At 31.1% G+C, this 17,186-nt stretch overlaps 1 protein-coding gene and 1 pseudogene across 3 annotated transcripts; both read right to left on the bottom strand.

Moving 5' to 3' along the window:
* Positions 1 to 211: 211 nt before the first annotated feature.
* LOC148604358 (uncharacterized) lies at positions 212 to 7,184 on the bottom strand. Of its 2 annotated transcripts, XM_088550489.1 has the most exons (6): positions 6,983 to 7,177; positions 3,746 to 3,905; positions 2,253 to 2,418; positions 1,495 to 1,631; positions 1,075 to 1,204; positions 212 to 550 (listed from the first exon to the last, which is right to left on the bottom strand). In XM_088550489.1, exons 3-6 carry the CDS (start codon positions 2,363 to 2,365, stop codon positions 355 to 357), a joined length of 576 nt encoding a protein of 191 aa, XP_088406615.1. In that variant the 5' UTR covers positions 2,366 to 2,418; positions 3,746 to 3,905; positions 6,983 to 7,177; the 3' UTR covers positions 212 to 354. The 2 variants fall into 2 exon arrangements, with proteins under 2 accessions (XP_088406615.1, XP_088406613.1); XM_088550487.1 differs by lacking the exon at positions 3,746 to 3,905 and having other exon boundaries at positions 6,983 to 7,184.
* A 1,068-nt stretch (positions 7,185 to 8,252) lies between these two features.
* On the bottom strand, positions 8,253 to 16,260 carry LOC148604357 (uncharacterized; annotated as a pseudogene). The gene is made up of 5 exons (XR_015916110.1): positions 16,136 to 16,260; positions 15,695 to 15,871; positions 12,792 to 12,872; positions 12,494 to 12,517; positions 8,253 to 10,560 (listed from the first exon to the last, which is right to left on the bottom strand). The product of XR_015916110.1 is annotated as an uncharacterized LOC148604357 (transcript).
* Between the last annotated feature and the right edge of the window lie 926 nt (positions 16,261 to 17,186).

The following is a 17,186-nucleotide window of genomic DNA, read 5'->3' as shown; positions in this document are numbered from 1 at the left end:
TTTGATTGTCTGTACATGTTATTCAGGTAATTTCATTTTCTTTTTTGTTTGTATCTATTTTCCCTGGATTTTGTTTTATTCCTGGAATATATTCTTTTTGTAACTGCTCGAATCTTGGGTCCCCTGATTTCCTTTTTAAATCAGTTCTTAAAACAGTTTGTGCTGGAATCTACTTTTGTTATAATGATGTACAAATCAAAACGAATAACACTTAGCATTTATGCTCTACTTCAGTTGTAAATATAGTATGATAGGCGTGAATAACACAGTATGTTTTTATATGTAAAAAGTTTTGGTCACATGACACAACTAGCTGCAATTATTAATTGCAAATGTCACTATAAAACTAGTCATCTAAGACATAACCTGTTTGCACAAGTAATAAAACATTGCACAAGTCAGAAGTAGTAAAACACTTATTGAAAACTGGCAACCAGAACACACAGTGTTATAATGTTGTTCACCCTCCCGTTGTATAAAATTAACACTATCCCACGAACACACTGACTTGATCACAGAAAATGCACATGTGTTATATCTAGAAAATGACCTGAAACAACAAAATATATAATTATGAAAGATGTCGGATTATCTATCTAAATCGAAAGATATAAGAAAGTATTCAAATTAAACTTACCGGAAAGTCTTATGTTTAATCTTAGAAATATACGTTATTTCGCGCTTTTCAAGTCTCTACCGGTGCATCTGATCCATGTTAATGCTTCCAGTTTTTAGTGGAGTCCGAGTTGCTCATTCGCTTTTGTTACTTTGTAGGTATGATTTTGGTTACTTCGTGTTCTTTGTTGTGTATGTCTGTTTTCCATGTCTGGTCTTTGTCCCTGGTTTGTGTTCTTTTGGTTGCTGCTGTAGCTTTGCTTCCCTTGATTATTCTTTTATTTAATCACTACGTCGAAACAAAGACATAGATAGCTGACATTTGCCGGTTTTGGCAATGTTGAATTTATCTATAGTATTATTTTTAATTTTTAATGATTTCCTACATCTGAACGTGTTATTCCATGTTTTCTCTTTAACTTCACGAACATATATTCTATTACATCGAATTAAACATACCGACACTGATCCTCTGTTCGTGCACTATATTCTCCAGAAAGGTGCACATGACTTACAAGTTCAACAAAACATTGATGTAAACCTCGCTTCACTTCTGTCTTCATAAAACAGTTCATTGCATTTATGACAGCTACAAAAAATGAAGAACACTTTATAGTACAACCTGAAAGGAGTTGGACAAAGAATATGCATACAAAGTCCGTATTTATTTCTTGAAATATAGGTGTTAAATATAAGTTGTTAAAACTACGTAAAATTCCGTACTCTTAGTTTTTGACTAGAAACTGAACCTGGTATAAACACAAAATTTGATAAAATACTTTTCAATAAAACAAGTCTCTATATTATGCAGCCACTAAAAGTAGCCGAGAAGCCATATTTAAATACCTGTATTATGATAAATTCCAACGGTCAACTTACTTTCACTTTGTGTACAGATATTTATCAATTGTTTCCGAAGTTGATCTTGGGATGGTATGACCTGTATAAAGCTATTTAACTGTGAACATCCGGCGATGTTGTCCTCATGGTAGCACTGTACTACGTCCTCAATGTCTCTAAAAAAGACTTTAATGAATAGCTTACCAAAGCCCATCTTGAAAATAGTAAACATAAATGCATATAATGTAATTACTAGTAGATCATGATTCCCAAATATTGCTTCAATGCAACTTACATGAGTATTAATAAGCATACCTGAGTTAAAAATAACGATGCCTTCTGATTTCCGTTTTAAATAACTTAATATAGTGGGGCTGAGATTGGGAAACTGCCTATTACGCAAAGAACAAATTAGTTATAAACAAACAATTAAAGTAATGCAACTGTCTAGTTATCATTACGAAGTAAGACTCGCACTAAACGGTAAACTCTTATCAGCCCATATATTAAGTTTATGTATCTGTATAACTACTTTCACCAGTCTATGTAAAATAATAAGTACAAATGGCGACATTACAAGCAGATAGCAATTCCTATATTGGGATAATGTATTAAAATATAGTAGGGTTTTGTCATGTCTAATACATTGGTGTACTAGGTTTGCACTTATTTTTTTTTTATATTTGTAATTACTGTTCATCAAGTAAATTAAGTAAGGCATCATGGTGGAACGGATTCACTCCTTTATTTTATTTTCTATCGAAATAAATAAATCAAATATTGCACGAAGTTCTTACCCACACAAACTTCGATAAAACTTTCTTAAAGCATCTTTGTTGCCTGTGGTGATGTTATAAACGGCATACTGTACATGAGAACCAAGACTTTCCATACAAGAAGTAAGTCCCATACAATCTGTGTTGTAATGATTGCCTTCTACCACCCAAAAAGCTGTTACAACGACTACAATAATACAATATAAACAGACAGGTTATAAGCACTGTAAATATTACCTGCGTGATATTAATATTAAGAAATATAAAAATTCCAGTCTTAAAAACTTACATTTTGTAGGAAACAAAAGTGCATAATGTTTTTTAACATATAGAAGCATCCACACGCTTTCAGAAATATGCATTTATAATATGTACGCATGACAACTGAAAACTTAACATCTTGTATCTTTCTTCCCTTGGATGTTGTCAGTAGATTGTTCAAGCTTTCGTCTTTTATTTATTATACGCATGACTCCAACCTGAATCGTGGATAATTTTAAATAGAGCCACATAAAAAGACTGACTTAAGATATAAGTCAAAGCCGTGTTATCAGGATTGTTTTAAGTTAGAAAATTACCCTAAAGAAGAATATGCCTTACTCTATCAAAACAGTTCCGTGATTATGTAATCCTATTTAAGCTCCATTCAATTATCATATAGTTTTTAAATAAAAACGCAGTTAAATTATGTTTAATTCTTCTGTCCATTTATACAAATTTGACATGTATGCATGTTTGTAGATAACATTATTAAAAAAGGTATTTTTATGAGTATGTTATAACGAACGTAAGCAATAATGAATAAGCAAATTTAATACTGATTTAAGGAAGTAGACCTAGGACACAACTTTAAAAATCATTTGAATGTTTGTATGCAGCATTTTACATCCATCTTATGTAAGCATCTAATTAACTTGGATTGATTTTATTCTGCTTCAAACAAACGCTTGAGAGGCTTTGGTGAAATTGAATATGATGCAAACATGTCACTGATTCCATGAGTTATGTCCCTTACCCTAAGTCTACCTCCTTAAGGAAAATATTTCTTTATACATGTAATTTTTTATACGATGATCTGCCACTTGAAGGCGTCTTCATGCTACTAATCAAATATATGTTTTTTTTCTACTACTTTAATTAATTCAATATCACTTTAGGTTGTTAAAAGGCGTCCTCACAGAGATGATTTCGGCTTACCTTATGTATATATTATACGACATATTCTGATAAATACACTGCAAAAACTTAAATAAGTAAGAAAATTGCCTCGAGAACGCGATCCCTTGATTGCATGTATATTCACATGGAGACGGAAATCAGAGGAACTAGAACTCGAACGGTAATAAAAAAATTATTATCCAAGAATAACGAGTACTTAAAGGAAGCGTGACACAAATAATCATTTTTTTAATTTTTTTTTTTTTGTTTTTTTGTTTTTTTTTTGTTTTTTGATTTTTTGATTTTTTGTTTATTACTCCAAGTATTTAATTAAAACGCCCCTTGTGGTCACTTACGTCGTTTAATTTAAGATAAGTTGATTCAAAATTGACGATAATCCAAGCCATACATTTTTTATTAGCTATGTGGTCATGTGACTGTGTTTCGTCATTGGTTCTCAATTCATAGATCGAGTAGATGCGTGGGACTTCTGTATTTGTTACATGATATCTACAACTGAGAGTGAAAATATCGAAAGGTTTGTTTTGCCAGCAAATATTTACTTAAAGTTGTATCAATTTAAACCACTTCGAGAAGAAAATGATAAACAATGTCATGATTATTAAACTATTATTTGTATGAAGACCAGACACAGTGGAACGACATCACTTCTGTTCGAAGATTACGTAGTAATATTTCACTATGTTCTGTCATGTAAGATTGAACTTTTTACATAAAGGAAATTAAATTCATATTCTAAGATTTAAACTGTTCCGAACCTCAACTTCAATGAAAATATTGATTTTACCCCTTTTTACGGAATTATACTCCTGACAAGTGTACCAGTACCAGGGAGTGTAATATAAAGTCCCTGCAAGTACAGAGGATAATACAAACATGTTTATTTCTTTTGGTTTTTTATTTGGTTTTTGATAATTTTATTTGATAACTCATAAGGGTTTCTTGCTGAAGCTTCCTCGTATTCTAAATCATCTTTGCTAATATTAAATATTTTAACTGCATGACCTAAAAATATGGTCCGTACCACAAAAGCTCCATAAACTCACCTAGGGTCATCTATTATATACTGTGTGTTGTGACAAATTCTCCATGTAAATTATTTTATTTCAAAATCCGCAAGACAAAAGATATTCAATTATATTTCAATTATTATCGAAGTCATACACATGCGTGACGGATCGCCGAACCATTTAAAGATAAAAAAAGCCTCCCACGCTATATCTTGGTCATAATTAAGTCTACCGGGTTGTTTATTAATATAACACATCGGCAAATGAAGAACAATACACAGAGTGTCCCTACTTTAGGGGTACCCTTCTGTCCATGTCATAAAAAACGGTGTGCAAAGTAGTTGTGTATTTACCACGCGGGGATTCATGCCTGACGAAAATGAAAAGCTGACAGAAAAAAGAGAAGCACTTAAGTCTTGCATTTTAAACACGAAAATTGCATCACTACAAATATGTTATGGTCGTCATCATAAACTCGTGGATCGTTATGGTGTATCCATCTGCACCATGAAAACTGATTTATTCAACGGGTAATAGTTTTCCTTTCCTCGTTTGTTTACTCTGGACTTGATTTTTTTATGAGCAACTTTGCGGGTGTTTCTAGAAATGCAGAGGACTCTTACCCTACCGGTGCACCTGGTCCATGCTCCCAGTTTTTAGTGGAGTCTGAGTTGCTCATTTTGCTTTTGTTACTTTGTATGTATGATTTTAGTTACTTTATGTTCTTTGTTGTGTATGTCTGTTTTCCATGTCTGGTCTTTGTCCCTGGATTACATTCTGTTGATTACCACTATAACCTTGGTTCCCTTGATTAATCTTGCACCAATACACAAGCTATTTGCGAAGATTTATTTATTTATTTTTTTATTTATTTATTGATTTTTTTTTTTTTGGGGGGGGGTGCATATGTACACACTTTTAATGTACCTAAATGGAGATTGAGAACCAATGACGTAGCGTTTAGCGCTATGCTGATGAGAAAACGTTTATTACACTCATATCTAAACATATAATAAAGCTTTCATAAATATAAACGTTTATAAAATGATATTATAATTTATATAAATGATGTCATGTAACCATGTAATTTCACACTTTTACTCCTCATTGGTAATTTATCTCTAAAAACCACATTTGTCCGAAACATTTAACATAAGAATGACACAGTAATTAAATTCATAATTATTTTAACACAATTTCATATGAAACTTGCATAATTTAAAGAAGGCTTTATAATTAGGAATTTTTATATAAAATTATTATTTCGTGTCAGGGTAATTACGCGTTGGATAGTTAATGGTATATTGTTCATGTTTTTGTCAAAATTCATACAATGATTAATGAAAAGACTTGCATCTTTATGCCGATGTTAAAGATTTTGATATGAAGCATACCCAATGTCTTTTTCAATCATGACAAAAATGTTCAAATGAACAAATTTGATCTAACGACGTTTCAGAACAGATTTTGTTTAAAAGGTAATCAAGGAAACCAAGGTTAAAGCGGTAATCAGAAAAATGTAATCCAGGGACAAGGACCAGACATAGAAAACAGACATACGCAACAAAGAACATAGAGTAACTAAAATCATACATACAAAGTAATAAAAGCAAATGAGGAACTCGGACTCCACTAAAAACTGGGAGAAAAAAATAATAAAAAAGAAATGAGCACATTGTTTGTCAGGGGAATTAATTTTTAGCAGTACTTAACTGACGTAAATGTAATGACATTGCTAAAAGCATTATAATTTCTACAGTTTAAGATTTAAGTAGCTGTCTTTTGTAAAATTAATCAAGGGAACCAAGGTCATAGCGGAAATCAAAAGAATGTAATCCAGGTACGAAGAAACACCCGCCGAGGTGCTCATAAGAATCATGCAGATGTAATATGCCCAAAAAAGGCTACTATATTGTAATTACAGTGCAATCTCCCTTTACTTTTAATTTTACAACGCATTCAAAATTATCGATATTTCCTCTTTATCGAGGGTTATATGAATTTATGCGTACTATTACATTTCAAGCAAAAAATAAAAAAAAAAAAAATAATAATAATAAATAAATAAATAAATAAATACATATATGAATGTTTTCTAACATTGTACCATAGTTTGAATGAGTCTTAGCTTGAGCTTAAAAAAGATGAGTAATAATGTCATAACAACAATTTTCAGCAAAATACGCATGCATAGTAAAACTTTGTCAAAACATTTCGTATTTGATGATGCGCAAACAATGTAATTAATGATTCAAATCAGGTGAAAAACTACCCTCTAAATATATGTATACATTTTTTTGTAAATACGACGACAAGAAAACAATGTTGCATTAAACAAAATGGACATTATTGAAGGAAGCAATAAATCAATTATATTTCAAATAAACCACCCAAAAAAGTAACAAATGGAGTCTACTCCGTTCTGGATGATTTAACGATACATTTAAATCAATATACAGTTTTGCTTAGAATGGAAAGTCAGTTTGAAGTCGAACGTTTTTTTTTCTTTTAATTTACATGAAATTAGACCAAATACATGATTGAAAGTGTTTAATAACATACCTGAAAATATATGTAAAATGTGTAAAAACTGAGATCTCGCCATCTTATGCTTTGTTTGGTTCGGAGTATCACAGCTAAAAAACTGGTGGCTTTAAACTCTCCTGATGACATACAATATAAATAGTCTTTGTTTATTTGATATGCTAATTAGATGTTAATTATAACACGCTTATAAAATAATTAAAATTTTAACACGATTAAAACTGTACATGCGCTATAAAGGCAGAAAGTATTCTCCATGAATTATATGATACTAAAACGGTGAAAACCGTGTTCAAATATGTTTATATACAATTTATCAAAATTTCCGTATAACGTGTTGACATGATGACCTTGAGAACAAAATATTTGGACGACATGTATGGTTGATTTTATTCTTTTATTATTTCATAATAACTATATGTAACTAAGTACAAAGGCATGCTAAGGTACTTTTAAATAAAACTGATTTAATCGCTTATTAATTCATATATCAGGTTGTACTCTGTTCACAATGTTTGTAAAGGGGAAACATCATGTACAGGGTTTTCAAATATTTGACCCGGTGATAAAAAAATATAAAAACTACCTTGAGCATTTTTAATAAATATTCATCAAGAATATGCATATAAATTTAGTATAAACTTTAACCAAATAAAAACCAGTCTCTATAAGGTTTAGGCAGTGGTTGATTCAAAGTATGATTTCCAACTTCTTGGTTTTTACCCTGTCATTGTCATATATCATATGGAACTTCCTTTTGACCATTCCTTTTGAATATTGCCTATAGTTTGTCAGTTGGGTAGTTTTGTTAATTCCCTTAATAACAGTGGTGTCTCACACAAAGCAAACGTTACTACTGGAGTTCATCGTCGGTTTATATTGCCACTCTGTTTTAGTACTACTGTTAAATTTTTACTAAGATTTATCATAATTTAGCACTTCAGTATTCATTACGTTGTGTTCTTATGATACTAAATATCACTCAATCACAAAAAAACCCAAAAAAAAATCGAATGATGGTCATTACAAAATTCTAAAATATAGGTCGTTCATTGAAGACTCACGGGTGGCCTTGAGCTGACATTTTTTATCGCGGTGGGGAAGTTGTCTCTTTGTTATACTAACCATATCCATTTCTTTATAATATGTTCTTAGACGATTCAAAGAGTAATCAAAGGAACCAAGGTTCCTGTGGAAATCAAAAGAATGAAATCCTGGGACAAAGACCAGACAAACACAACAAAGAACATAAATTAACCAAAATAATACATACAAAGTAACTAAAGTAAATATGTCACACATTTTATTATGTATCTAATATATACATATCATATCATAAGTGTCGTACAAAATAGGAGGATATCAAACGTAATACATCTAATGTTTTCTACTTCAACTTTATCACTTTAAACTATCCAAGTCAAAGATTCAATAGTACAAGTATGGTTCAGCTGTAAGCATCTGTGAGGAAGAACATAGCACCCCTGCAAAAGTGAGCTGTGTCTATTGTAATTATTAGTGTAACGTACATGTTTCTAAAAAGAAATAAGAAAATTAAATTGAAATGAAATGGTGAATTTAATTTTTTAGTTATGTTACCACTCAGAATATCTTTCCTTTTTTATCACTGGTTTCTTTTCTGTTTTATTGTCTTTTCTCCGCTAGAATCTTGGTTCCTTTGATTACTCTTTTTCTAAATTTCAAGTTAAATATTTCGTTCAGAATCTAAATGTTGTTGATTTAATCCATTTTTTACTTGAATTAGGCATTTTACTATTTACATAAAAAATTTGTCTTTAATTTGGTTATCAGGATATATAATGAAGTACGATAAGCTTATCGCACCTACCTGTTGCAATGGTGACATAATCTAAAAAACAAAGTGAACGATTCGGCATTTTGATTTTTAGAATGTAGTTAAATTGAAGGAAAATCATGATGCAATACTAAAATGATTATTTTATTTATGGTTTTGGGTGAAATAGTGGATCGAGTTTTCTTCAGTTAAGTATATTTTGTAGTGGGATTTTTTCCAGAAATGAAAAGAGATTTCAGCGTCAGATTGTGGATACTTTGGACACAAAACAACAAACAAACAAAAATGAAAATAAAACAACACAAAGCGAAATGATAGCAAGCACTTCCCTTTATCCAAAGTATTTTTGTTTTGTCCCAGGTTTTGTTCTCTCTGTACTTACACTCTGAAATATGAAAGAAAAAAGGTATAAATTATAATTTATTCAATAAAATCATGATAGTCATTTTTAATACGTGAATCTTAACCGATTTAGATGGAAATTGATATGGAATACATGTAAAAAGGAAAATTTATCATTATTGAAAAGTCTTGAAATTTATTTAAAGTTTTAAGTACTATACTCCTGTTAACATTCGATTGAATAAATTTACCATTTGGTCGAAATTCGAATTGTTAAGGATATTATACATAAACTCTAGCAATATTTATTTTCATAAACTTGTAACGTATATCACATGATATCTCGAGACCACGGCTCCTACTTTCATATATTCTTCTTCCTTCACTTAATTAAACTTACGTCCTGGAACAGAAAGGAAAAAAATATATATAAAGTACGGAAATTATAGTAATACCTTGATCAAGTTCTCCAAAATTATTCGTTCATTATAGTTTAAGAACTGCTGCGGAGTTCAAATATTTGTGATATGTTTCTTCTGCTCGGATTAATGACTAATTCCATAACTTGCATCTTTTGATTTAAATTTCATTTGTATTGTTATAGTTTGATAAAACATTTTGTTTTCCACTGTTTATGTTGTTTTCATTTCTAATAATATGTTATTTTTTTACTTGCAACAGATCAGATATTTTTTTCTAGAATTAACACATTTTTAAATACAGATCTGAATGATATTGCTTAAAATTATATATAGAGGTTACGAAGTTAACATTGGCTCTGCAAAAACATTATTATTGATTTTTATTACCAAAACAGACACATTGAAGCTTCTTCTTTAAAATTGACATAACAGTACTTACGCTGGACTGTAAGTATAAAGAAAGTAGTGGTGTAATATAAAAGAGGAAACAATTAGTGTAAAAATCGATTGCATATCTGGATAGTTCTAATGCCAATATTTTGACTTAAAATATTCACATTGCTGATATTGAAACAAGGTATCTTTTCCCATCATTTGTATTAAAAGGATTCAGTGCATACTGACTTCTTACCAAGCTCTATTTGTTGTGTACTGCAGATTAACAATATATATTTTTCAAATGTCAGAAAAAATATATGTTAAAAAATGACTGTATTTTCTTCTAGCGTCGTTCATTCCCCTTCCAGCCGAGGGTTTGAAAAAAATCGGACGGACGGTCCGTGATTTACAAAAATTACATTTTATGTCGTCATGTGAATACGAATGGTGTTATTTTTGTTGATAACTTTTAATAAAAAAATGTTGATAGTTTTTTTTAAACCAAAAATCCCGATTGTTTTCATTCTTATTGATATTTTTGTGTATTCACTAAAGCTGATAAAAATGGTTAATGAAAAGTAACAATTTTTTACTTTAAATACTTTAAATCGTCTAAGTTAAGTACTCACATTGGAAATCTGCAATTGTAAAAGTAGAATTTTCAAACGGAAAGTTAATTCACCAAATCATAATAACCTAAACAGTTTAGAAATATGCTAGAAAGAGTAATCAAGGAAACAAAGGTTATAGCGGTAATCAAAAGAATGTAATCCAGGGGACAAAGACCAAACATGGAAAACAGACATACACAACAAAGAACATAGAGTAACTAAAATCATACATACAAAGTAAAAAAGCCAATGAGCAACTCGGACTCCACTAAAAACTGGGAGCATGGACCAGGTGCACCGGTAGAGTAAGCGTCCTCTGCTTTTCTAAAAACACCCACCGAGTTGCTCATAAAAAGTCAAGTCCGGGGTAGACGAAAGAGGAAAGGAAAACTATGACATGTTGAATAAATCAGTTTTCATGGTGCAGATGGATACACCATAACGTTCCACGATTTCATGATGACGACCATAAAATGTCTGCAGTGATGACTTCAATCTTGTAGCAACATAACCCTGTTCTAGAAGCCTGTTGAAAAATGTATTTTAAATGTTAGAAAGAGTAATCAAGGAAACAAAGGTTATAGCGGTAATCAAAAGAATGTAATCCAGGGACAAAACCGGACATGGAAAACAGACATACACAACAAAGAACATACAGTAACTAAAATCATACATACAAAGTAACAAAAGCAAATGAGGAACTCGGACTCCACTAAAAACTGGGAGCATGGACCAGGTGCACCGGTAGGGTAAGCGTCCTCTGCTTTTCTAGAAACACCCACCGAGTTGCTCATAAAAAGTCAAGTCCGGGGTAGACGAAAGAGGACAGGAAAACTATGACACGTTGAACAAATCAGTTTTCATGGCGCTGATGTGTACACCGTAACGATCCACGAGTTCATGATGACAACCATAAAGTATCTGCAGTGATGACTTCAATCTTGTAGCAACATAACCCTATTCCAGAAGCCCATTTGTTAGAATTTTAGCGCGATACAAAAAGTCTGCTTAGTTTCGGTAGGCTATGACATAACGTATGCCAGAGCTTAATTGGTTAATTTAACAAATACGACCGACGGACTATAGAAGTATTTTAAAGTAGGGATGTCTACGTGTATCTTGTACTGTGTTGTAGTATAGACGCACCAAACATCGAAAACCACAAAGAAGCGCTGATTCAGTGTACTATAGGACAAAGTCTCCGGAAAATCAGAAAATATTATTACGTAATATAGAATTCTACTTTCATAAAAAAAAAGCCTGGAGAAAATTCTTTGAATTTTTTTAGTTAAAAATGATAATAATTTATATGCTCATTATTGAAAAACAAAATAAACAAAACAAAAAACAATGGCCAATCCTTTCGAACTATTGCCATAGGAGAGAATATTACATCTGCAACACTTTTAGATACTATATAACGCGACTACTTTCAGAAATAGAAGACAAATTTGCATTCAGTCGTAACTTTATATAAAGCTATCGACCTACTTAGAGAATGACCAATCGCTCGCTACTTCATTTCACCTTTGTGGTGGAGTTTTCTTCACAATGACGAAATTGTGGCTTTAAGGTTTAATTTTGTATTTACCAAATTATTACGTTGATATGCACTAGTATTTACTAGTAAATGTGTTATTAAAAGCTGCATGATTTCCATTAAATAAATAAATGTTTTGTAAATGTCGCTTGGTGAAAGTTACGAGTACTATAATAATAATGCCTAGTTGATATACCTAACTCTAACCAAGTTAAGGCATTCAACTCGCAGACGAGTTTATCTAAACCAATTAAAAAGTTTAAAAAGAAAGCAACTTGCGTATAAAGTATTGACGAAGCCAACAATATGGAAAGAATTATTTTTACGACAATATACATCGACAATTTCTATTTAAAACATGGTAATTGAAAATGAACACGTCGAAATAGAAATGAAATTGACTAATGTATTATTACTTACCCCTCGCCAAATATTTTGTCTTTGCTACAATATTAAAGAAAACAAAAAAGTAAATTTCTTTGTTTTCTTCTAAATACATTTATTCCCCGCTTTTTAAAGTTTTTCATTCATTGCTCTAAATTTGAAATCAAAATTAAATATATGACCAAAAAGCTATATTTTAGTGAATACATGGCTATCTTGGCGCAATCGGAATGACGGAACTCGTACTAATATTATGATTCACCATTTTAAAATATAGAAACAGCTATAAAAATGATATTGGTTAAATACTTATACTTTCAGCATATAAACAAACCTGCATTTCTTGCACCTATATATAATCTTTCTGATTCCAGCCTTGGTAGTCTTGGTTTTTGGTTCAGATAGAATGCATTCTCTAAAAAGTTAGAGGATCAAGTATTATGATCATCAGAGAAAAGAAACGGGCGAAATTCTTTGAAAAATCAAAGCATGGGTAAAAAAAAATAAAATAATAAAGTATGAATAAATAAAAAAGTATGCACAGAATCGAACAGCACAATGTTAAAGAAAACCGGACGTGCGCGCGTGTGCATGTATTTTGTTAAATTGCCTTTACTTCACGCCTCACATGCATTCCCTGTCGTAACAGTCTAGATAATTCAATAGCTCACTAGAGATTTCCACTAATTTGACGGAACTCACCGTAAACGAACGTAATTCAACGAAACTCGCTCTAAAATAATCTAATGCAACAGACCGTGAAGTAATGGAGAAATGATTTACAATTAGTGCAGGTGAAAATAATATAACCATTCAGATCTTTAATACAGTTCATATCTTCTTTGTAGATCACCAATATTAACACAACACTTGTACCCTGTAGTTGAACATTAAATAAATATATTATATTTTGTGCAGTATTTCCAATAGCAGATAAATGAAACAGCAGGGGCCTATCCAGAGCTTCTTAAAAAGGAGAGCGGACCGGAGAAAAACGTAGTAAGACTATTATTATCCCGTTTTTGTCCTAATTTTGAAGAATTGTACATGTTATTTTTATCTTATCGAACCGTGTAACAGTGTAACTATTAGATACTTATTATAATTGAAAATCATCGGCCGTGTCCGCTCCACTACAATAACCCCAGGTGCAGATGCAGGTACAGATGTATCCAAGCATAATTGAATATTAAATATAATATAACACATATTATCGAGGGTGGTTTACTAGATCACCAAACAGACTTCGGCCTTTATTATTATAAACTTTGTGTGAATTCCACAACAATCAAAACATTAGTTTACTGATTGATATTTAGAAACGACAATTACGCTATATGACCATTTCACAGGCTCAGATATGCGATAGCTGCCCGCGAAAAAGTTTCAGGAAGTGTAGTGAAATTATTCACTCTCACTCATCGCTACATTCAGACATTTAACATGAATACTATTTAATAATTTCCGTACCTTGCTTTTATAATGTATAAATATTGTGAAGTTTTTACAAATATTTTGAAATGATATAAATGTGTACATTTTACAAACTTAAAAATATATAAAATTTACATTTTGGTTATATCATAAAATATAAGAAGTATTGAAATACTGCCAGTAAAGTAAATAAAATTGAAAAATAAATGCGCGAAAATTAACAATTAAAATTTTCCCCACCTTTAATAATCCCAGAGATAAGTATTTCTTCGTAACTGAATGCAAAGTACGTATAAAATTTTAACTCAACTTCAGTCTAATGAATAAAAGGCCCAGTTCATAAAGACATTGACATTAATTTTGTTTTATTTCAGTTGACTCTAGTTTTTTTGCATTATTTGTACTGTAACTGTAGTCATTAAAACTTAACAAAACAGATGATGCCTATCGGTATGTTCGTTTGTTCGTCAATTTAGTGGAAACATTTTATATCAGGCGCGACATTTACAGTCTTCCTGGATGTCCAAATTGTTTTACTGTCTTCATTATACAATGTAAAACTGATGGCTTCATCGCACTAATTGATCACTAGTTAACAAAAGAACCACGAAGTTGGTTGTTAAGTTACTTTTGAACTAAGTGTCAAGGCAGGAATAACTGATTCTTGTACTGATTTAATTGGACAATAATGTTTAGACTACATAAGTCTACACACAAAAAATTTGAAAACATTTCACGTGAATTCTTCTCTTGTATTTATATAAAAGTTTTTAAATTTAAAAAAAAAGACTTTAAATGTTCGTAAGAGTAATCAAGGGAACCAAGGTTATAGCGGTAATCAAAAGAATGTAATCCAGGGACAAATCTAGTGTTAAAAAAGGGTAAATACATTTATTTACATAGACCAAAGTCAGATTGAGCGATGCACTTATTAAGACTTTTCTGGAGTCACCTTTCTACGTCGGAAGAACTTCATGCACTAGCAGTTCAGTAAAACAAATATCCAACTATTTTAATTTTTTCCTCTAAAGGAAAGAATGCAAGATTAATTCTTATATAATTTTCTTAATTGAATAATTGGAAGTGAATGACACAAGTATACGTTAATGTTTATTCTGCTGACATTGACAAATTTGTTTCTCCACAAATATAACATATTACGAAAAATACTAGTAAGCTAGAGAGTTATTACTATTTTTCTTGATATAGAAAATGGGGAGATTTGTCATTTTTTGTTTCTGATCTGTCTATTATAGTACTCTCGAATAAATGCATAACGGGAATTGCAATTTATTCATTAAGGTATACTTTTCAATTTGTGCCGTGTTCGTGAATTGGGTGGAATTCCTATTCAATTTTTGTCAATATAATATGAGCAATCCATTGTTGTGTTTTCAACCTCTTTTTCTATAGTAGTTTTGTTATTTGTAATATGCATTCAACCAAAACATACTTCTCAGATTTTTTAAGGTAATTATTCTGTCTTCCATTTCATTTGATGGTTATAGAAAGCTAAAGAAAGGTTGACAAGTACATTTTTGATTTAAAAGAATCTCGGCAAATCGATGGCTTACTGCTTCTATTAAAAAAAGACGTGTTTTCATACAATAATTGAACGACACAGAAACGGTTTATCCTTTGCAAAGAAAACTCTTAATGATGAGTTTGAGAGACAAAACTATTAGTATGTCGATAAACGGTACGGTTTTGATCTAATGAAAGAGACAGTTATGCTGCTGGATATGATATATTGTATAACAAGAAAAAAAAGAAAAGAAACAATATTTATTCTTGAACACTTACGTCAAACTGTAACGTCCAATGTTCCGCAACACAAAGTCATCTTTTAATGAAGGGGCCTCATAATTAACCGTTGGAAATATTGGTAGTGGTTCTACAACAAGTTTTTCAAGCTCTTTTTCGAATCTTTTTAGTTTTTTCTATAAACGCTGTGTTGTGTGGGATTTGTGCAAGTTCTTCCTTTAGTTTTATCAATTAATTGCCTTTCTTTTGGAAATTTTCTGTGTCCTTAAGAAATTCTTCCATTTTCATTCTTTCCCGAACAACTTCTTTTCGTAGTTGATCAATTATTTTTTCGATGTGTTGGTCAACTATATATTTGATCTTTTCTCCTTGACTTCGAATACCAGCCACTACTTCTTCAAATCTGCTTTCAAACAGTGCAATTCCAGTCTGTATATGTTCATTGTGTTGTCCTAATACAATTAGTTTTTCCTTAAAAACCTTTTCAGTCTGTTGAAGTAGTTCTTTGATAGCAAACAACGTGTGACCATTATGCTTTTCTGTAACGCAAACACTACAGAGAAGTACATTGCACGATCGGCAAACAAAACGAAACTCGTCGGCATGCTTCTCAAATTTCCAATTTGCTTTAGAAATAGTTTCCCTTGATCCCTGAAACCTATGGAATTTTGTAGTTTTTATTCGTTTGTGTTGGTTTTTACAATCCTTACAAAATTTTTTATCACAGTCGATACAAAAATGTATACCTGATGCCCGTTCACAAATTTCACATTGCTGAACAGAACATTGCGCCATGCTTGCGGTATTTTTGATTTTATTAAACGTATATACGGACCAACACATTGCACGCAAAGGTTTAAATTTCCTCCAGCACTACCACTAATATTTCCAAATATATAACCTCTACTTTATCTTCTATTAAAAACTTTGTTATTAATTATGGCAATAAATGTTATGAATATAATGGTGTTAGCTGTTTTCGGAGTATCTGAAAATCATTTGAGGTTTTAAGTAGCACTCCACATAAGAATCATGCATAATTCATGGTTGGAAGCCTACATATTTTTATTTTTGATATTTTGTTTAGAATGTCATAGTAAACAGAAAGTAACATGCGGTTTTTCATACAGCCCATGTTCATAGAAGATAAAAATTATATAGGGGAGATAACTCTGTAAATGACATTAAAATACAAAAGAATCTATTGGTTTTTCAGTGTTGATTATCTCCTAAGAGCAGGCAGATTTTAATGAATAATTACACATTTCACAATATTGACCCATTAGAGAACTTAACTACAAAAATAAAAATATGTAGCTTTTTTGGAGTGTGGCACATTTTTGCATGATTCTTACAAAGACTGCTACTTAAATTTGCTTTATTATCTTGAAGATTTGTATGATTCTTTAGGTAGTTTAGTATCAAGTATCTTTTCTATCAAGATTTCAACAATGCCACATACACTTGTTAAAGAAATACTGTCATATTTAATTAAATGGTCTTTTGATAAATCTACCTCACAGGTATTGAA

Source organism: Perna viridis, chromosome 10 (genome assembly GCF_037379345.1).
Source record: "Perna viridis isolate PV_CMFRI_1.1 ecotype Kerala chromosome 10, ASM3737934v1, whole genome shotgun sequence".
NCBI lineage: Eukaryota > Metazoa > Mollusca > Bivalvia > Mytilida > Mytilidae > Perna > Perna viridis.
This window is presented reverse-complemented; position numbering and strand designations above follow the sequence as displayed.

Coding starts and splice junctions, on each gene's coding strand:
- LOC148604358 (XM_088550487.1), bottom strand. CDS start 7,025: ATGGCGAGATCTCAGTTTTTACACATTTTACATATATTTTCAG. Junction 1,632..2,252: donor TTTTATCGAAGTTTGTGTGG/GTAAGAACTTCG, acceptor AGTCTTTTTTAG/AGACATTGAGGACGTAGTAC. Junction 551..1,074: donor CGAACAGAGGATCAGTGTCG/GTATGTTTAATT, acceptor TTGTTGTTTCAG/GTCATTTTCTAGATATAACA.